Source organism: Pyxicephalus adspersus, chromosome 11 (assembly GCF_032062135.1).
Source record: "Pyxicephalus adspersus chromosome 11, UCB_Pads_2.0, whole genome shotgun sequence".
Lineage (NCBI taxonomy): Eukaryota > Metazoa > Chordata > Amphibia > Anura > Pyxicephalidae > Pyxicephalus > Pyxicephalus adspersus.
This window is the reverse complement of record NC_092868.1, coordinates 28,989,285-29,012,758: the sequence shown is the minus strand read 5'-3', so window position 1 is coordinate 29,012,758 and position 23,474 is coordinate 28,989,285. Positions and strand designations below refer to the sequence as shown.

The 23,474-nt window shown below is 37.0% G+C and overlaps 1 protein-coding gene across 2 annotated transcripts in view; it reads right to left on the bottom strand.

Annotated features, from left to right (window-relative positions):
• Positions 1 to 6,404: 6,404 nt before the first annotated feature.
• The window catches only part of SHISA7 (shisa family member 7), a 92,763-nt gene continuing 75,693 nt past the window's right edge, over positions 6,405 to 23,474 (bottom strand). For both annotated transcript variants that reach the window (XM_072426295.1, XM_072426294.1), the window contains 3 exons: positions 14,288 to 14,347; positions 12,944 to 13,099; positions 6,405 to 10,542 (listed from right to left, as the gene is read on the bottom strand). In XM_072426295.1, the coding sequence (XP_072282396.1) occupies positions 9,956 to 10,542; positions 12,944 to 13,099; positions 14,288 to 14,347 (803 nt within the window). In that variant the 3' untranslated portion in view covers positions 6,405 to 9,955. The remainder of the gene's footprint in view (positions 10,543 to 12,943; positions 13,100 to 14,287; positions 14,348 to 23,474) is intronic.

Below are 23,474 nucleotides of genomic sequence, written 5' to 3'. Positions count from 1 at the left end.
TCTGTATAAGAAGAAAACTATATGTATGTGTGTTTTATCCTGAGTGTTATAAGTAGCCTATTACTGCATCAGGCTGCTGTATCTGAAGATAAGGTCTATAGATTTCATACATTGGGAGCCTTGGCATGGGGGAGCATGGTGGACCAATGAGAACAGTGATCAGGATGCTGCAACCCCAAGGTAAATGTAAAGCTTTTATAACTCATTAAAAAACACACATAGTACAATTTATATCTGGTATGCAGACTGACCAAATAAAGATAGTAAAATAAATAATTTCAATTAGGCTTTAATCATGAGGACCAACAGTGTGAGCTAGTCAGGCTCTATTGCATTGTACAATGATGCCTACCATACACTGTGGGCTACAGGTAGAACCTTACCAGTGAGATGATGCTCAGGTGAGCAGGGTGGAAACAAGGAGGTCACATAGAACCTGCAAGTTCCAAGAAATTGATTTACCATTTGTCCATATAGTGTAGAAGTGTGCAGATCACAAAACTGAATAAGCAGCATTACAAGAAGTTTGACCTATTTACATATCATAGATATCATTTAGCATTATTGTCACCTTCTAGGCTGAAGTTCTCTTGGAGGAAATGTACTGAAATGTGTGGATTACCATTGGCCGACCACCTGAAATTACAAGCTGTCTATCTTTAGTACTTTTTAAATCATTGTCTTGAAACAAGTCAGAACTCTGAATCCTGGTTACACGGAACTCAGTAAGTACTGAAACCAGTGGATTAACATACCATGCCAACTAGTATTTCAGAAGGAATGGTAACCATAGATGTTTATGACAGCGCAATAGAAAATAAGTGCCTGATAAAACAATTACTAATTCATTTTGTCCTGACTAGAGTTTTCCTTTAATGCCTGAGCTTCTAGAGGTCTGGTTTTATTATTTTATTAGCAGCAAAAAGGTTAATGTTTGTAGATGATTGTACAGTATTATGCAGTGCTACTTTCTTTAGGAGCACAGTGTTGCAGCATATTACTGTACATATATCTATGGAATCAGGTCTTTACCTTCTCAGATACTAAAGCAAAGTTTATTAGTATACCTTCAAGTGAAACGATGTTGAGGGAAGCACAACAACTCCTAGAGTACTTTGATATAGTTGCATGCAAGCATAAAAATAGACCCTTAGATTAAACATAAGGTAGACAATGAAGGCTTTAAGTAGTGAAGGATCCGTGTTGCGGTGAAAACAATATGCCCCACTGTACAACAGACTAGTGGGAAGAACATTGAAGTTCACTGTTATTTTTAAATCATTATGCAGGATGAACAAAGAAGCAAAAATAAATCTACATCTGTGCTCTATAAGATATTTTGTTTTCAAGAAAAAAAAAAACGAACTCCAAAATATTTTATACAAAATCTATTTTTCTATACTTAAAATGAACACAAGTACATTGTATCTACACAGAGATATAAATGAATCTTAACATTTCAAACAATTCTTGAAAGAATGAAAAAAAAATTCTGGGACAAAATAAAGAACACTTTACACGCTGAGAAATGGGCACCCAACCACATCGACTGTGCCATGTCGGGTGCCCATTGACAGCTAAGAAGGTTTGAGTAGCAATTATTAGCCCTTACAAAGTTAAACAGAGAACTGCCTTTTAAAGTCAGGCTCTGTATAACATTTATATATTCATATTTTCATTTATAAAAGAGATAGGAAGAAGTAAAAAGCTCCCATAATTCTTCAGTAACAAAGAGGAATGCAAATGGAAATGTACATGATGCTATGGTGCATATAGGACTATGGCAATCTTACTGTTGAAGATTACATTTTGGAAGTGGATATATTACACTGGTGCACAAAGAGAATTTAGACAATGGCCTTGCTAAGATCAAGAACTACCATGGATGTAGCTGTCCTTCTTCAAACAAGCAAATGTTAATGTTGAGGTTTTCATATATAGAAGAAAAAGTATCTTCCAATGCTTGAAGTTTTGTATAACCATTGTCTAATGTACGTGCAGGGAAGTTAGCAACAGACAAAGCAGGAATTTTGAAAATTCCTGCACATTCTAAGCATTCTTACTGTAGATATAAGCTCATGTACTAATTGGTAGGCACAATGAATCCAAACTGAAGTCACAGAAATAGAGATATGCAATCACATTTAAAATTTAGCAGATTAAATTGTATTAACAAGCTCCATGTTTAAAGGCTTACCTTGACTTTTCTAATATAGCATTTGTGATGAGTGTCTAAGTATGACCATGCAGTGCAAGTCAGTTGGAGCCGGTGCTGTAAATAGTTTACTTAGAATTGGTCAGACATATCCTCTCCCTTCTCTACAATACAAGTCTTTGCTAAGGGATGTGGCTGTTACTCAGCATTTCCAGCACAGACCACTGTAGGGTCGGGAGCAGTATTTTCATTGAAATTATATTTTTAAGCATTTGAAAGCAAAAAAAAATCAGCAACAAGCTTAAAAGTAGTTTGAAAAATTGCAAAAATTGTCTTATATTGACCAGGCTTTATTGTATCTAACGGGCTAATCCAGGTACTTGTCATAAAATAAGTCATTTATACATGTGTAGTGTTAAATAATTGGATTGTCCAAGTTCAATGTAAACCAAACATATGCAGTGGGATCAATTCTGCAAGTGTGTAATATGATGGGCGTTCTTAGACAGTTTTAAAACCCAGACGATTGGTCCTCACATACCATAATGCTAGATAAAAGTCATTGGACCATAAATGCAGAAATTGAGCGTGGTAGAGATCACTCTTTTCTCAGCTTTTATAGATATGCAACTATGAACTGTACACATTGTAACAACTACCTTATACATCCATGGTATCAGTGACTTACTGTTCTAGATTAACTGCTACTTTTGTCTTTATCTGTAGTGTTTTTACATTATTATAAGAAACATTATCTTTTACTATTTGAAAGCTACTTTGCCTATAAGAAGTATTCATATCACCAAATAATTATTTAAATTTGATTAAACTACCATAACAACATATCAGGTCAAGTCCAGCCATAGTGTATTACATCCTTTCTCAACCTGTTGAACATGGGGGAACCCTTAAAATAACTTTCAGGTCTTAAGGAGCCCCTGCTATAATTACTAAATCAACAGCTCACAGTATATTAGTAAGTAAGGTTCGTAAGCAAAAATGTCACCTTTACAGATATTCAAAAATATAATTGGTGTCAGTGGTAATTGACCAGAGGGGTACAAATTGCTCCTTGCTTAATGACCCCCTAGTAACCTCTGGAGGAACACTGGTTGAGAAACACTAGTTTATTAGGATATTTCACTACACCTTCACCAAATGCTTATAATAAAGCACTATCTAGAACTAACTTACATTTTCCAACTTAAACCAAATATAATACTTGGAAATTATCTGCCTGCTACTAATGGAGAACTAATCCCCCATTCCAAAGTCTACAACAAGAGGATCTTTGGTTCTCTGGTATTTACAATGATCTGTACAGAAAACTACAATCTTTCAACAATAATGGCCTTCATCATTATATCTGATTGACAGCACAATACTTGACTTTAACTGAATTCCAAGGGAAATGGGGAGGCATGTTACTGTTTAGCACTAGTTATTCTTTTTCTATATATATATATTTCCACTAAACTTGTTCTTGCTTTCAATAGTTGATTTCATAATGCATTTAATGGAAAAAAAAATGAATACTTTTTTTTTATATATATTAACTGTGTTTGTCAGCATGTATGGTGTCATGCCTCAATGTTTTTCTTTTCAAAGTTTTTATCTATCTATTTGATCTATCTGATCTTTTACAGCATTTCTTACCCAATTATTATGCACTTCTTGTTGCAGGCTGGCAATGCTAAGCTTCTTCCTTGTGATTAGCAAAGTTTTACATTTGTAAAGGGCATCACTTATTTAATTACCTCATCCACATCTGGAAAATATCTTTAGCGTTGTCAATTAGCTCTCTTTTGTATATTTTACAGCAAATAAAATGGCATATTAAAGAACAGTTGATTGCTGCTAATGTACAGTATATCTAGAGCAACATTAGAGAAGAAAATGGGATTACAATTTAGTTTGGACCGGTCAGACATGTTTGTTGACTTTCTTCAGTCAGTACTCACAAGTAAGCATAAAACATCTGAACCTTCTTCCTTTACAGTTTAGTAGTGAAGCACTTTTAGAGAGCAGAAAGAGCATGGAAGGTGTGAAAAGGTTCTTGATAATAAGTACACCGAAATTATCATTTAAAGTCACCACTCAGCATTGTTCATCAATCAAACCAAGCCTCTTCTTGTTGTTACTCCTGAACCACACTTTCCACAACATTACTACACTTTTTATGAAATTTCAGGTTTACATGGATTTTATCAGCTTCAGAGGTTCATGTAATTGTGCTTAGAAACTGTTGAGATCCTTAAATAATACTGGCAATACTCGGCATACCAGGGGATTCAAATTGGAATGGCAACATTTACTAAATGAGGCAAAAATATTTTATCCCATCTAACATCCCTATATGCATTGAAGTTGAATAATCATCCATGATAAATCTTTTCAGCATTGGACCAAGGAATTGGCAGCTGTTATTGTTAGGGTTTGATAGTTTTTGTTCTAGTGCTACTTATAGTTAGTAAAATTAAGCCAACTCTAATAAATATATACTCATTTTTGAACTATAACATTTATATACATTGCCTTGCCCTGTTGTCGGCAAATTAGAAATCACTAGAAATACACTGCCTGTCTTCCCATGAATGTGTATTGTTTCACCATCTTTGTTTTTGCAGTTCTGATCATGCAGTAGTTTCAAAGTATAATGGCCAGCCCATGTAAGTTATTTTGGAAATGCTGGCTTCTGGGTTGGTAATTTATCTGTTTACTAATTAGCAGAGAATGGAAAGCTAGGCACATGGAGCGTTATGCTTTATTATAGTGATCCTCAAGGTCCCCAGCCCTTACCAATAGTAAATCATTTGGTAACAAGCCTAAAGGGTAAGGTAATATGGCCTGTAGATAGATAAATACAATGTATGAATTGGTGCACAAAGAACCCCAACTCCCTGCATCCCAACTGCAGATTTGGGGCACTTGATATCAATTCACATGGGTTACTCAATAACAATGCAGTTTATAAAGTACATAGATCCCTATTTAATGTACAGCGCTGCATAATATGTTAGTGCTACTAAAATCCTGTTTAATAATAATATTAGTATAGGATGAGAAATGCTAATTAAAAATTTATCAAAATTGAATCCATATTACCCTTAATATCTGATCCGCTTTGTTTGACATTTATTAAACTGGCAAGGAGCAAGAACATGCAGTAAAACATATTAACCAGACAGATTTAAGCCTTTAACAGTTGATAAGTGGCTCTGTGTTAATGCCCACTGTAGCTAATTATTCATTTTAATTCATAAAGCCCCATGAAAGTAAATGACATTTGTTAAATGACTCAATATTTTTTGTAGCTGTGTTTAGCAGTAAACATCACTGTGCAGCTATACTCATATTTTGGAAATAAAACCTATAGGAGGCTACCGATATTCAGAGAACTGTAGCTTACAGTGCAGTAAAATTGACATATTCATTCTAAGAATGCTCGGGCAAAAAAATTGATGTGCATCTACTTTTTCAAAATATTGTTTTTTACAATATAATATAACTTTTTTTTTTAACAATGTAAGCTTTTCATTATACTTTGTGGTGAAATAAAAGTCAAATATAAATCAACTTGTTCTATCAATACAATCTAACACACGGCTGATCCTACAAATTTGATATGAGGTCACTATAAATGGAGATATGGGTATACGATAGGTCAGTTGTTATTGCCAAAACTATACAATTCCGGGAGTGATTGTATTAATCATTATATTTTGTATCTCATTTTTGTCCAGAAATGGAATAATAAATAATAAAAACATCTACTCCCCTAAAAAAGGATACCAGCAGAGCACACATATGGGCCAATATCTCTTTAGCCAAAGGACCATTTAGTATGCATTTCTCTGTTAAATTGAAAAAAAATAATTTGCTTTTCAACATTGTCAAAATGCTTCAAGGGATTTTCCCTACAAAGATTAATCATCCTAATCCAACTACATGATATTTAAATTTACTTTACACATACAGTAGCTAGTCATACCATGGGAATTAAGCAGTGGGAACTCCTAAAATCTTTCAATTGCTGCAATAATTCAATATCCAGGCCAAGTCACTGTTTCCTTTTAAAGCATCAACTAAATTTTGAGGGGCACACAGGCTGCTATTGGTAGAGCAGGAGTCTTCTATCCTTAATATAATAATTTAACCTTAATACATAAATATAAATATATATATATATATATATATATATGGATAGCTGATGTTCTGGGCTGATTTATGGTGGGGGCGGGGGGGGGGGGGGGAGCAAACATGGCCTAAAAACAATTAGATATAGGAGTGGTGCCAGTAATGAAAATAATTCCCCTGGTACAAAAAGTGAGACATTCTTCTAACCTACCCATAAACAGTAAAACTGTATTAGAAAGTTCATTTCACAGTGAAAATGACGGATAAAAAGCACAGGGAACAAAATGCAGGGGGATAAATATTACTTCCTATTTTTATAAATATTTTAAAAGGTACATTTTACACAGTTCTTTATAAATAGACCCCATTATCAAAAAACATATCCATTAAAAATGATTATTTTATACTGTAGTGCAGGGGTCCTCAACTCCAGTCCTTAAGGGCTGGGATGCACAAAATATTTTAGTATTTCTCTCATAGCCTAAAATTAGGAATGGTTTACAGTCAGAAAATGACCAAAATCTAGAGTGCATGTGGCCCTGAGAGTTGAGGACTCCTGTTGTAGTGTGCTGATTGCTGTAATCTTTCCTTTTATTAAATTCCAGTTTTTCTTTTTACACTAGCCAACATTTCAGAACAATATGACAAATAAGTGTCTGTAGTTGGTACCCAAATTAGGGAGAACAGGCAAAGCAGACAAGATTGGTACAATTCTATCAACAGACATTCGTATATACAGCTCCAACTGTGTTAAATGTTATGCCCTGTCATTGGTGGTGGTGGTGGTGATCAAACAGTTTTAGAGTTTAGACAAAGTTTAAACATATCCACATAATATGGACAGGTGTCAATAGAAGCCTTTCTCAAACTTTTTATACCTAAGGAGCTTATGCATTTATATTTAGGTCCCAGGAAACCTCTGCTAAAACCAATTTAGTGGGGGCAGTGGAAAAAAAGAGTTTATATCAGTGGACAGTGAGATATATGGACCTCGTACATGTGGCTAGAATGCCGCTCTTTTAGACAACATAAAGTATCATTAGTGTCATGCAACTGGTGTGTTTTACATGGTTTTAGCCCCAGAACCAAGCAGGCATCATCAAATATGAGCTCAATCATCTACAGTTCAAGGAACCCCTAGCAACTGAAAGAACCCTGGCTCTGAATAGCTTATAGTGTCATATCTGCTGGGATTTTCATTCAGAGTTGCTGTATTCAGTATGGCTGTGCTGAGTTCAATAGTTAGACAAAGATTTTTTCAGAGTTAACTAAATCCACTGACTGTCTCAAAATGATATCCAATGTAATTATGTTCACTAGATTTCTATTGTGTCAACTAATTATTAAAACACTTAACACATATTGCCCGATACATTTGGGGGGACATTAGTCACATTTTCAAGGCCGATATATACAAATCAAGCTGCCTCCCATTTAGAAAACAGTTTTTCATTTGTTTATGACCCTGTGTTTAGAATCCTGGGCTTCCTACCAAGGTTAATACAAGTCTTTAGTGATAAATGCCCCTCTTAGTATATTTGGCACCCTACAGTATTTGGAACTGTTGCAACCAACGAAAGCCTTCATTGGATCAGCAGCAATTTCCCATGGGGGCAAGGGCTGGTTGAAAAGAAATGCTAGCTACAGCCACTATATATATCTTGAAAGAAAGCCTTTAAAGTTTTTAGTAATTTGAGCTTTTTTTATCTAATGATTTTTTATGAAGACTAACATCTCAGTAACAACAATGTTATTTGAGTTTGACATGGGTGAGACAGCACGTTTGATTTGATGTGTACAAGGAGGCATTCACAGATCTTCAGTTCAAACATCTCATTTGTATAAATAAATCCAAACCCAGCTACAATTGAATCACATTAAGTGAAAGCACTAAATAGTGCAAAAGACATTGCCACAGTGTTGAAAAAGATCCTCATATCATAATCCTGGGAAGATTTGCATCACATCTAGAGCAGCAGAGGTCAATAAGCTTGATGAAAGTTTTAAAATAATAATGCAAATACTTGTTCATATATATTCATGCTACACATTGCAATCCTCCCTTCTCTGGTTGTGAATCAGTCTTTATATCTGTAAATCCACCATAAGATAACAGTAGGATGATTTTGTATTTATTGTGGGTGAATTCAGTATCTTATCAATGTAACTTTAGCAGCAAAACATGACTTCTGAATATATTATGGACAGTCAATCAAATTTCAAGCAAAGCAACATTTTCTGTACAATTAGTTAAGCTAATCACACAAATGTGTTAGTAATGTTTTCAATTCTCAGGAAATTAGATATTCTAGCTTATTGACATCTAGTTTGGTAATGTGGAGGATAGAAAAAAGAAAGTACTTTTCACACGTGGCAGATTAGTAAGTTTGTGCCTGGCAGAGAAAATAAAATCTGGAATTAATCTATTAATCAAAAAAACTGCCTGAGGGGAGATATTATTGAAACAGTTAAGGCCATTCCTGTTTGAGAGCTCTCCATGGAAGTGTATAGAGTAGGAAAGGGGGGAGATTTACATGTCATTTTACCATCAGTGCTGGTCTGAAGATAAAAGTCGAAATAGTAGTCTGAAATACTGTGACGTCATTGAGATAAAAAATATAATAATAATAAAATAAAGATTTCTTTATGGCACGATCCTTATTTTCTTTTTAAATAATACAACCAAATCATATGAAGCATTGATAGCGCTTTAGAAACCAGATGGCTTTTTTTTATGCAAAAATTGTTTTTTTTTAATTAGAGATGATGCAGACAGTAAGCACTGCAAATGTTAGAAGAGAAAACTGTTCAAGATGATCAAACCAATTCTTTCTAGACAAGTCCTTATTTGTATTGATGGAAAGAAAGCTGAATGCAGTTAATTGTAGCCACTTAGATTGTGAAGAAACCTAATTACAATAATATTGTTGTGAATACCTGGCATAGTTTGTGCTGTACCGAACCACCTGTATTGGCTACTAGATTGGATTGCACTTGACCAAGTTATTTTGCTCATAAAAGGGATGAAGTTATAAGTTTGGGAAATTCAAGACTTTAAAGTCTAGTCCTCGCAGTGACATCACTGTGTTTATCCTATACATACATATCGTTGTAAAAAAAAGGTGTGCAACTTATTTTGTCAGTTGGTGTCATATATTGACCATACCCTGATTGAAATCTGATTGCTAGTTGTTTCTTGGGTATTCTTTCACTGGCAAAAACACAACCGGAAATCAAAATTTCTTTTCCTATTTCAAAATCACACCGAATTCCCTTGGGCTAACCAGTCTGTACCTGCCAGCTACGTAAGGTGCTGTATGATCCATATCCCTCGGAGAGTAGGCTGGTGCTAGAGTCACAGCTTTCTGCTTGCTTGTGAACGCCATCATCTTTGACATCATTTGGTGCCATTGACTGTTTCATCAACTTGGCAGAGGAGGCAGCTGCATACATTAAAACAGTAAAACTAAGATGGAAAAAAATAAAAAAAAACTCCCTTTTCATTACTCCAAGGAAACTGGAGCCAACTTTTCTTCGTTTTACTTCTGTATGAGCTGAGAAGTTCAAACTAGTGATGCAAAAATGGTAAGGAAGCCACAGAATAAAAATCAACTGCCTCTTTTTCAGATTAAGGGAAAAAAATAAATTATAATAATATGCAGCTTAAACAGTGACCTCATTCTTGCTCCCGGTACGCAGGTGCTGGCTAGGAAGATGGCCAGGAATAAACTGAAGTTGCTCGATGGTATTCTGACGCTTAGCAGCAAAGGCTTGCCGTCGATTGGCTGTGTGGTTGGCCATATCCCACGTGGTCTTAGGGGAATTGGAAGAAGTAGGGTGGGAATTCATTTTGATCATGTGATGGCGGTCTAGCATAGGAGTGCTAGCACAGACATTGGTATGAGACAGGGCCTTTTGATGTCCAAGACGCATTTCTTGGAATGGTGTTGGCCCACGATGGTGTATTCTTTCCGGAGACAGCAGATGCTCCTGTGAATGCAGGACCTCACGAGAAAGAAGACGTTCTTGAGAAATAAGACGGTCCCTAGGTATAGTGTAATCATAGTGTACTGGGTAGTGATTGTCCGAAAGGATGTGCTCCTGGGACATGACTCGTCTTGGCGTTTGACATTTTTCCAGGTAGCCATCATGATCATAGTTCATCTTCATGACATGCACAGGAAGGGTACCGCGTGTTAATTCTGCTAGGTGTTTCCTCTTTAGATAAAAGTCATCCATATCCTTCTCAGCTTTATGAAACAAAAAAACAAAACAAAATTAGTTATGTAAGAAACATTTAGAAAAGGAATTTTTATGATGTTCTTATTCGCTGTTTGCTCTGTGTGCAAAAGTGCACCGACAGGTCAACATTTATACTCAAAATCACAAGTTCCTTCTTTTTATTTATTTATTGTTTGTACATTTCTTATTTAAAGGTACTTTCAAAGAAATAGTACAAAAACACAAATAAAAAAAACATTTTCAGAGTCAAGCTATGACAAATACACTATTTAAAGGTTTGTACAATGCTGACCTGTTATTGTTTTAATGAAAATGACATACATATTTTAAATACTACTTATTGCTGATCAAAGAGTCACCTGCTATATTCACAAAGTGTTATCAAGAAACAAAAAAAAGGCATAGCAGAAAAAATTTGGGGGGTTCACAATGTACAGAATGCTGAAGGAATACCAATCATCATAAAAGGTCAGATCTGAATTTGTGTTTAGAAAATGAAATGGCTGCACAGTTGCGATGAGAAAGTATTAGCAACATAAAAATTGCATTTAAATGGGTCTATATAATTTATAAAAGCCTATAATGCCCACTATACAACAACTAAAATCAATATTTGCAGACCTTTTTCTTAAATTGTAAGATGTCTGGCTGTTATGTTGACTCATTGGTTTCTATGCATCCTGAGTCACTGACGTAAACACGATATATTATATATATGTATATTGGAAAATCCATATCTGCATGCTTGTTCTGGGTCAGTGATTCAACTTACATAAGCATTTTTAAAGGACAAATCCTCATTGCCAGATTCTGTGTTTCACAAATATTAGGTTTTCACTCACATCCCTCCTACAATCTAACTATGTATACAAAACTTCAAGTAGATCTGTAATAAACATTAGAGTCTGAGGTTTGCTGGATCACCCAGCTTCACTGATGAAAGTATATCTTCTCCAGCCTTGGAGAGCTTTAATAAATTAATAAAGAACAATTGCTTTTTTGGTTAGAATGCTTGCAGCCCTCCATTCAAATATATGTTTTATTTTCTCCCTGATTGCAAACTTGCTATAATAATCATTGGTGGCTCTGCCTGTAATCCCCCCACTATAAACCTCCATGGAATAGTGTACAGTGTCTCAGTAGTGGTATATTTACAGTATATTACTGCTTGCTCTGGTGGGAGGACATGGACATTTTAGACCTCTGGCCTGTTCAGCCCACTTTTATATTATCTTTTGATTGAAAGTATGTAGGCAGCGGTAGAGGAGAGTGAATACAACTGCCCACTTTCCTGGCCATTCACGCCCATAAAAATGTATGACACACAAAAGATAGCATAAAAAAAAAAATCCATCCACCATCCCACAATAATCCCACCCTACCAGAAGACTGATTCCTAGTCACTGATTTTAGAAAGCATTTTTGATTAAATAAAATAAGTAAAACTTTTTTATATACTTCTGGAGGGCTTCAAACAGTGTATTTCCCCTCTCATTACTTAAGTTAAGAAACAATATACCAAAGGCTTGGGAAAGGCTAAGGTATGAAACAATGTAACTCTACGTAGAGCTACATATACAGGTCTGATCATCGCTTCAGGGATGGTATTGGACGAGAATCTGACATGTGTACAACTACTGCAATACAGGTGAAGGGGAGAGAGTGCAGTGGGGTGCCGCTCCATCGTTCTCCCCTCCCCCTCTTCATAGAGCAGAACAGTGCTGTATGTACAGTGCTTATTCATCTTTCAGTCTTCTGTCATTGGAAAGAATCGTGACAGATCCTTTCCAACAACAATTATTGGGTGTGTGTACGTAGTCTGTGTAATTTCTAACTGGTAACATTGTTATTCGTCCCTTTCCTCAAGCACGTTGTCTTGGTGTCACCTTTGATTCTGATCTCTCATTTACCCCCCATATTCAGAACATTTCCAGGTCCTGTCATTTTCACCTACGCAACATCTCCAAAATCTGCCCCTACCTCTCCCCTGAGACCACCAAAATCATTGTACACGCTCTTATCATCTCTCGTCTGGACTACTGTAACATCCTTCTCGCTGGTATTTTTTCCTCTACAATCTATTATGTACGCTGCAGCCAGACTCATCCATTCTTCCCACCGCTCCATTTCATTGGCTTCCATTTCACCTTAGAATCAAATTCAAGCTCCTGTGCTTTGCCCTCCTCAGTTCTTGTCCCACTTACCTTTCTGACCTGATTCCCCCCTTAGCCGCTCTCTTCGCCTCTCCAACGACCTACTAATGACTTCCTCTTTCTCAAAGTAATGAACAGTGAATCATTGGCCATGGATGACACAAACTCTGCCAGAAGTACATTTACAAGCTTTGACTAGAATTACCATTTGAGAAACAAAACTACGACTCAAACATAAAATTGTATCAGAACTTACCCAGTCTTTTAAGTGAAGAATATCTGCTGATGTCTGCCTTGATTGCAGACTCATATGAAGGTGGTAAATGAGACAAATTATGGAAAGAACGAGAGAATGATAATGTATTATATTTTTTGGAAGAAGCTGGAAGCTGAATATTGTTCATTCTGTAATCTAGAAAAAGACGTAAAATAAAGAATTGAAATTCAAATATTAACTTTTTCTTCTTTATTTCTACAAAGTACCAGCAGGATGAAATATGAAATTGTATTTGTATAGTCAGTTGGAGGATGGACTGGGGATTTGGTATGGAATCTATCTAGCCATGAGGTTCTGTAGACATAATCTCATTTCTACTAGATCAGGACTTCAGTGGTGAACCTTCTGACAATGACAAGTGCTAACAGGAGCAATTTGGAAAAAGTCTGATGGAAAAACATCAGGACTGCTTTAAAGAGGGACTATGTACCCAAATACATATATAACAAACAAATACCTAATGAAACATTCAAATGTACTTAAAGCAGAACTTAGTAATAAGTTCTTTTTGCACCCAGCACCATCATTTGCTATCTGGTTGAATAAAGGCAATGACATTCAACTCACTTCTTGTAAGCCCAGGCTGTCATTAACACAGTACTCCTAAATTGAGTAGGGTTTACACATCAACATATGAATGCCACTTAGTTTAGAAGAAAGGACCGACCTTCACTGCCAAGGAACAAGAAGAAGAAACTAATGTCACTGCATGGCCCTGAAAACTGCAGGAAATAAGGTATATAAAATCTGGTTTATCCTAATAAAAAAAGGGGACTTAAGAAGGGGTCGTTTTAAAGAAAATCATTCTTCTATGATTCCTGAACCATATCAAGCATGGTTCAATTAATTTAATAAGTAATTTTTGACCTAATAGCAAACAGATAATTATCTGACTCAACCCATTAATATAGATATATATTCGTGTAAATAACCTTTTAAAAACTTTAAATAGAATGTATAACCTGTTCAAAGTTTTTGTTGAGATGTACAATAACCATGGTTTTCAGGGTTTAATGTAGTCAGGAAGTTGGGAAAGGAAAGTTTCAGGCTGTTGAAATACCAGACATGGGAAAATAAAACAACCTCTTCAGCTAAATTGTGCAGTGTCCTCTAAAGCCAAATGTGAGGTTGTTTTAACAAGGACAATTCCTTGCTGGCCATTTCTTTTTTCATGATTATTCCTATGGGTCAGTAGTGAAGCTGCTTTTTATAGTAATGGGTCAATAGCAATATGTGGGGCGGAAGTTAGTGGCATGCTCGGCCATGGCTTTTGGGATTTGGAGGGTGCTTTGTGAAGTACTAAAATCCATTTTTAAGACTTACCTAATGTTGCTGAATGCTTTGGGCTATTAACAGTGAGGATGAAGTTATGATGCATATTATCTGAAAAACAAAAAAAACATTAATGACATTAAATGTTGTTAAATCTGCTCTCTTTTTCCATAAAACAGAATATTTACACATTATATCTCTATTTAACACTATTTTTTTAACGTTTCAATAAAAAATGAACAATAACATTTACTGTCATGTTTATATTGTTTTTGTGATTCTATTGGGTCATGAAATTTGTGTTTTTGCTTTTGTCCAAAGGAGAAATTTACCATGATTTCCTTTTTGGATATACCTTTCGATTACAATTGCCTGAAGTGTTGTGGACACTACTGTATACATCCAAATGTATTGTATATTCACATATGCTGAACATGAATTCAGTATTTCTCTAAACTGAAACTTCAGTTTTCACTCGGATACTGGAAGTTTGCTATATCACCTGTATTTCTCACTACTGAGTCAAACATGTTCCTGCAGATCCAAGCCTTGAAGGGGGATTTTGTTATCCACAAAATGTGTCGAATTAAGTTGATAATAAAAGACAATTATTCTTCTAGAACATGCAGTTAGGTTAATTGACTTCCCCCAAAAATTGATCTTAGACTGTATTAATGACATATGACTATGGTAGGGACATTAGATTGTGAGCCCTTTGAGGGACAGCTAGTGACATGACTATGGACTTTGTACAGCGCTGCATAATATGTTGGCACTATATAAATACTCTGTAATAAGAATAATAATAATAACTTAGATTTGAAAAGAACACAAAAAATGTATTATCCAAAATGTATTCATTCAGAATACAAATACAGTCCAAGAACATTCACTGAGAAGAGAAAATAGAATGTTTCATCCTTTAAGTGGAAGATTTGTCTCCCATAGTCACATTTTCTTATCTCTACACAGTAAAAAATATTGGTAATAACGGATATGTTATAGGCAATAGAAAAATCTAACACTCCTAAATGTGCCAGATTCTTCTCATTTTAGGTTGCAAGCTGACCTTCACTGCAACGTCGGGAACAATGGCAGGACAACACTGGGGAGTGGTAGCCAACAGTGATCCTCTGCAGAACTGGGGGGCCTAGTGCCTGTCTATAACTCAGTGGTTACAAAATAAAATTGTTCCCCAGAAGAGGCAATAGGCAACAGGTACAGCAAAAATAATATAGAAAAAGAATGTTATACATGACCTACAAATAAAATAAAAGGAACATAGCATTAAAAGATATTTAAAAACGTCTTCCATAAATGTTTCACTAATAGGAGGTGCTAAAAAACATTTGCTAAAAATCTTTATGTGGTCGTTCCTATCTGAGGCCACAAGGTGGCAGCACATGCACATCTAACATCCAGACTGGGCCATGACACTAAGGCATCATACAAGATACATTGATATAGTAGTTTGTATTTTCACCACTTGCTTGGCAATTTGTATATATTTTAAAAATATATATAAGATTTACATTTTGAATTAACAACATTTCCATACAATGAACGTACAGTCAGGTACTTATATGCCTATGTAAGTACTTAAATTTGCAATGATACCTATCTCTTAAGTATTGCAGGGTTGCATTCATTCTTGTACATAACTTTTTTATATATTACCTTGTACATTTACTTAAAGAAACATCAGTAAACGAATTACAAACCATATCCTTGTCTATATTTTATGTTAGTGCTTTTGATGGACCCCATTGAATGGGATGCAATGGGGGCTTTTCAAGAGGCATTGTGGTATTTATATCTCAGAGTTTTAAAGAATGCTATCCAAAAGGCTCAAATTCTGTCATAAAGGTTATACTGGTTCATGCCTCAGTTTCCCCTATATGGTTACCCTGGTACATCATTCCTGTATGGAGAGAGCTCTGTTTGTTCTGGACTATTATATATACTTTTGAAGGAACATTTATGGATGCGAAAGAACATGTAGATGATCCAGGTAGCTGTTTGTAATGTAGCCACATGTATGGTAAAATTATGGCGCATCTGATTCAAGGATACCTGTGATTGAAGAAATGTGTTGGCTGATGTTATTTACCTCCTTGGTGCATAGTAAACTACTGCTATGTGCCCAGGAGTAGCAATTCACACCACAGGTTAATACATCTGCCTGTGTTTCCCTTGCAGTTCACTGAAAGAAAGGCAAGAGTGGTGATCCACTGCAACCACAGCCATGTGGGCAAAATGGTTCCCAACTGTGGTTGAGCCTGTGGTAGAATGCTGAGGTCAACTGCAAGTCTTAAATGGCTCTTAGTGTACCTTTGCAGTCTCACCTGCAGTCTCCATGGCTTTCACAGCAGGCTTCCCACATCTGGTCCTAGTGCCATAGCAGAGTTGTTACAAGGGGGTGCTGAAAAATTCCTGGCTTTGCCCCCTTCCAGATTAAATAAAAAATTGAGTGTGGGGACATATGGCAGCCTAACATCTTAGTATGTAACTGTGCAAATATCAGGTCTTTGCAATTCTTAAGACTGTTTTTTTCTTTTAGTGAGAAGCTGTGATGGCAGAGGCACAAGCAAGTTTCACGTCATTGGAGTTATGTGCTGTCATGAAGTTTTTGTTTCTCCAGGGAAGGTCAGCAAAGGACATTCACACTGAGATGTCACAAACAGTAGGGGCGAAGTGTCAAAACCTGGAAATCTTGTTTCAAGACTGGGCATTTCACCGTTGAAGATGAGCCCCGCAGTGGGCGCCCCCCAACCTCATCTGACCCAGGAACCTGCAATGCTGTCCATGAGCTGATTATTGAGGACCAGCGAATATCCGCAAAAAAGATAGCCCAGATACTTGACATCTCACAGAAGCGTGTTGGGTTTGTTATCACCACTATCCTAGACATGCGCGAGCTTTCAACAAAGTGGGTGCCGAAATGTTTGAACAGATCAGAAGAAGGAACGAGTTGAAGCATCCAAAGCCATTTTGGCCCATTTTGAAGCTGCACTGGACTTTTTGGCTAGGTTAGTGACTGAGGATGAAACCTGGCTCTACATCTATGATCCTGAAACCGAAGAACATTTAAATGAATGGCACCACAGAACCCAGAAATCAGCCAAAAAAGTCATGGCGTCCGTTTTCTGGGACAGAGACGGTATTCTTTTGGTGGACTACCTACCTCAGGGCTCTAGTATCACCGGACAGTATTATGCTAACCTCCTGGACCAGCTGAAGGAGGAAATTAAGAGGAAACACAGTGGAAAGTTGACCAAAGGGATCCTTTTTTTGGCAGGACAATGCACCTGCGCACATGTCTAAGGTTGTGGCTGCCAAGTTAAACACCCTGGGTTTCCAATTGGTCCACTATCCCTCCAACTCACCTGACCTGGCCCCTTCAGACTATTATCTGTTCCGGAATTTGAAGAAACACCTGAACGGGCAACGTTTTGAGGACATTTCTGATGTCAAAGATGCTGCTGAGAGCTGGTTTGCGGCCCAACCAAACGACTTTTATTTGAACGGTCTAAAAAAAGCTGCAACTACGCTGTACCAAGTGCATCAGTCTCAGGGGGGAATATGTTGAATAAATGTGTTATTTCATAACTCTGGCTCTCTTCTTTCTGGGCAAAGCCAGGAACTTCTCAGCACCCCCCTGTACTTTCTGCACCCCTAGACTTATTCTACCCATAACCCAGCTGGTATCACAAGAGATCAATTACCATAGCTATGTAAGGCACAATGGACTGGAGGCCCACTTGCTCACCTAGAGCCCATGACTAGTTTTGTCACCCCAAAAGCTTCTAAGTTTAACCAGGAACCTTATTATCATACCTGTGGGAAAGAGAAGGTCAGTAACCTGTAGCATCTAATGTGGGCAGAGACTTAAGCTAGGTACACACTTCCACTAATTATTGTTAGAAAACGAATGATTACGACCAATCAACGATTATGCACTATTATATTTGAATGATCGTATTGTGCACAATTCTGTACATGCTGTACGATCATTCAAAAATAATCCACCAATAGTGTACACACGCTAGATACAATCGTTTGAACAACGCAGAGAGTGACATGTAAAAGAGAAAGTGTATTGCAGAAACATGCGCGATCACTGAATGACCGTACACACAATAGATCGTCGGCTAACCAGACCCGCCGTGACGGTCATTCATTTCCATTTCCTCATTCGTCTGCGTCGGTCAGTCGTTATTTTTTTTGTGAACGATTTTCGGCCGATCAGTCGTTCGTCTCCAAAGATAATTATTGGAAGTGTGTATGCAGATTTAAAGCGGCATAGGAATGCTTGGTAGGTGGGAGGCACTGGTAGCCCCTTTGGCAGTCACAGGCCACCCTACCCCCAAAGAACATGGTTGGGGTTGGCAGCCTAGACCCAATATTTTGCTGGGGTGTCCTGATTTCTAGTTATGCCCCTAGAAAAGGCCCAATATGTATAAACCATAGGTACACAGTACACTATTTCATTAAAACAATGCACAAACTTTTCAGTGCCAGCAACAAAGATGACTAGCCTGAGTATAGCATAAATGACACTCAGAAACTCTAGTAGTCCTAGAGCCCCAGACAGTGGCCTGTATTGGTTATGCAGACATTTGGCCTGGAATTGATAATAAAGCTCAGCATTATTTACTCTCACACATGTTCCCTTCTGCATTAACAGGGAGCTAAATCCCTTTCACAAACACACCCAGCACAGGAGCAAACAAATATGGGTCTGTATTTTATTCACACTTGTATAAGTCACACTTTTATTTTTTTTACTTGCATAAGTTCAGGCAGTAGCTTTCACTATATAACAGGAATGATATGTTTAAACCAAACACTTTCATTTGTGCTAGTCCAAATATACCAAAAGCAGAAAGTAACTTTTCACTGCATTTGACAATTCATCTCCAATCCCGCTCATTCTTCTAATCATCAATGTTCTTGCCATTGTCTTGTTAATTTAAAGCCAAACTCCAGGCAGATACATAAGACACAACTCTGCAACTCTGTATTCATTAAAAGTACAACAAACTTACAAGTTTACCAGTGATTTCCATCTTGTCTTCTTTAAATTAGGTGTCCTGTACTAACAAGTATATCACACAGTTCTCACATAACTCTACACACTTCACACCAGACTGGTGCGTGAAAAACAACTTTAACAAAGAAAGCTGTGAAATGTACTGCTTAGGCATATATTGAAACATTGCGATTTACTGGAAAGAGCTCTCATTTGTGTTAAAGGAAACCTGGACCAAGGAAGTATAGAGACTTCCATTGCTAATTTCCACTGACAATACTGCTTTCTTGACTGTCAGATCCAAGCCCCATAGGACATTCAGACCCATTGGGCCTATAATAAAGCTCTCCAAGACTAGAGAGGTAGACTATCATGGGAGACACGTGTTGATCTAGCAAATTTGGAAAGCTTTGCTGGCTGGTATACCATGCCATTCCAGACCTGTGACCAACTACAGCATTCAGACATAGGCTTAACCATTATTATTATTAATAATAAACAGGATTTATATAGTGCCAACATATTACGCAGCGCTGTACATTGAATATGGGTTGCAAATGAAAGACGAATACAGACAGTGACACAGGAGGAGAGGACCTTGCCCTGAAGATCTTACAATGGCCCCAATGTCTCCCATTCAGGTGAGTGGGAGAAGTTGGGAACTTTTTCTTGCATGCAGCTGTGAAGTATTATAGTGTGGTTCCCAGAAGCAACATGTTTTGGCCACAAAGTTGTTTGATGATTTGCACCACAGTCGCTGTAGCATGAAAGTTTCATTTCCTGCAGTGCAGTTTGCCACTTCTGTACACATAGAAGCACTTTTCTGTGCACCCAGGAGCTGCCAATTGAGCAGTTTTTCACCACAGGTATGAACTCTTATAGAACCCGAAATGTTATATGCTGTAATATCACTTTATCACACTGTGCATCCAGGGCACATTTCAGACACAAGTGTCTATTCTGATCATTTATGTATATATTTATATGTATTTTATTTAATGGTGAATGTAGCTGTTTATCATTATTATCTGTTATTTATAAAGTGACACCATATTACAGAACACTGTACAATAGCTAGAGGCTGCAAATGACAAACCTGCATGAATAACAAGTACAAACTATGACAGAAGAGGTGGGTATGTTTTACTATCTGCCAGACTAGAAAATAACAAATCCCCAACAGACCTGAAATATGAGTACAGGTATCACAATCTCAACTGCTTACTGTGTGACAGTCCCTATCTCATGCAGAAAGACGAACTGGTGAATATATTAACATTGAATTATTATTAGATGTTAGGAGATGTTACATGTGTTGAGTTGTGTCATGATCCATTATACAAACACGTCTACAGGATGTGAGCACTTAAATGTGTGTGAGCTGCAAAAATCTTTTGGCGCCTGGATCATGTAATGACCTAATTTACTATGTATGGGTGGCTTTAGGTTTGTATGATTTTCCCTACTTGCAGTATTTTAATAAAGTGATGTAAAAAGCAATGCAATATGCCACATGTCATAACCTATAAATCAGAAGACATACTGCAGAGGAATCAGAACACACTTTGCTTATTTTTAAAATGTAAATGATCTTCTCTGAAATGAATATACAATGATAAATGAGTCTTTTAGTGAGATTTTGAAGCTCCTCCATTTAGAGCTCTTCACATTTTCTGCACACGCTGTTAGAATTGCAGCTGTGACTGAAGCAGTCAGGATAGGATTAGAATCAGGATCATTAGGAGATTAGGAAAATGAGATGCGAGGAGGTCTGAGCTGTACATCACACCAGAGCTATATATTGATTCATGTATCCCAATTCATTTGTTTCTGTCAGAGGTCAAGAGGAGCAAATTATCTGGATTTGTATTGTTTCTGAGAATCTCACCATTGTGCTTAAGTATTTCAAGATTTTCTTTGTTTTCAATAGCACTGCAAATGAAGATTTTATCAGCGAGTTTTCCAGTGGTGCCAAGGTTTTAAAATCCTTGTTTTAAGTTATTATTTGCATTATTATTGGAATAACCCCAGCAGGGCTGTCCATATTTTACCTGGGTTCCACTTTGTAGCTGACCTTTAGCATCCTCGCTGAACTCATAAATCTATGGCAAGCTGTAAGAGAAGCATTTCTCCTTTTGTGTGGGTCCATCCGGTAAATGACCAGCACCAACGGGATTCCGTCTGCTTATTTCTTATGCTTCAACTTCTCCCCTTTGAAGCTAATCCCTTATCCACTGGCAACCAGGCTCCCCAGTGGTTACATCTTCAATCCCTAGCCTAGACAGGCCCCAGGGGCCACAGGACCTTATTGACTTGGCTCCCTTATCTTTTTTTAACAACCCAATACCGTGAGCCACATTAGTCTCCATGCATTTGCCCTTTTTCAGAACACATTTAAAAAGGCACCAAACATTGTTATAGACCCAAAAATGAATGTTCTAGGGAAGTGATTGGCTGCTACCTTGCTAAAACTGGGTCCCTCCCCTGTGAAAGAAGGTATCCAAGCATCACTCCCTGCCCAAAATATACTTAGAATAACCTTATCAACCTTAAAGGGACTTCGCTATACTAAAGAGGCGCTACATTTGTTGATGTGTGCTAGATACACATTTTTTCACCTGCGCAGTGTAAGCAATCAGGTCTGACCTAATTAAAATAGTGGACTCCCTTTAAAGCAAACTTGTTTTTTACCCCCCTGGCTGCTGAGAGTGAAAAATTCCTGTGCTCCTGGAAATGGAGACAGTTTTGCTTGGTGATTGACTGCTTAGGGCCCCAACACTGTGACATGAGGACACGAAAGAGTTGTACATCCTGTGTAAGTAAGCTCCTGGTCATTTCTCCGAACATAAACAGGGCTTCCCCCTCTACTTAAGCTGAATTAAGAGGGGATATTTGAAGGATGGAATGGAAATGTTCAACGTTTGGGACCAGTAAATAAGCATTACTTTGCCATGAATATGCACTTCACAGATTCCCCCTCAGATTTTATTATAGCATTAGTATAGCTGTTTCCCACTACTGTTAGGTGATCCACTTTGCCGCATTGCTATATTGTGCACTATTGTTTCTGTGTGGGGGGACACAGTGGGGCAACTCCAGCTCATCCTCCTTCCCCAACAGTTTGTTCTATTGTTGTCCCACATTTGAAACAATTACTAATGATAATTTCTAGCAACTATAATTGAGCATATATACAGAGCCTAAATGGGGTTATCTTAGTAGCCAGTAGAAAAAAATTCCATTCCATTCCTCCAAAATACAAAAGACCAATAAATGGCTTGTTTATGAACCTGTATAAAGGATACAATAACATGGATAAATGTCAATTTAGATCATTTTGATAATTTGCTGTAGAAAAAGCACTAATTCCAACAAAGGATCGTTGGTAGAGCACAAGACTTGCTATAACAGTGTCCAGCTTCTCTGTGCTGTCCATATGTATAATTCAGAGGTGGATCCCCCAAGACCTACAAAAACTGACCTTGCCAGAGTGAGGATCCCTCAGGAAAAAGCTGGAGTAAATCACACTGATTGTAATGAAAATTGTTTCTATGCTTGCAGTTTATTTATAATTTTATTGATAAAATCCAATAAGAAAAATGTCTTCTTAATCGACTTCAGGTGGACCTGCAATGATGTTGCAGCCTCAAAACTGCGTCACCGAGAACTGTTTATATTAGCAGAACAAACTTCAGCTTAATATATGAATATGATTCAAATAAACCATAGGGTTTTATATCTGGGATATGTTTATTTCCCCCAGGATTTGAACTTGATGGACTTATGTCTTTTTTTAACCTGACTTACTATATAACTATGTAACTAATAAAACAAACATTCTTCTAATCAAGGTCTATGTACAACTCCATATGTCATGAATCATAGGATATCCATTGGCCACAGACGAACTGTAATAAATACATGGACACATTAAAACTGAAAACTGACACTTTTAACACTTTCCTTGTCTAATTTAAAAAAGTGTGAGAGATTTTTAATATGCCTTACATATCCAGTTACTCCAGTTTACTTTTTCAGACAGATAGTTATATGCAAACAGGAGGTTATGGTAACTAATACCACTGCTGTGCACTGCTTTTAACCAATAATGAACTAATAATGAATCCCTCAACCACCTACTAGTGTTTCAGCAAATGCTTATGTATGCATATCAATACTTTCCCCACACTGCTCCTGGGCACACAA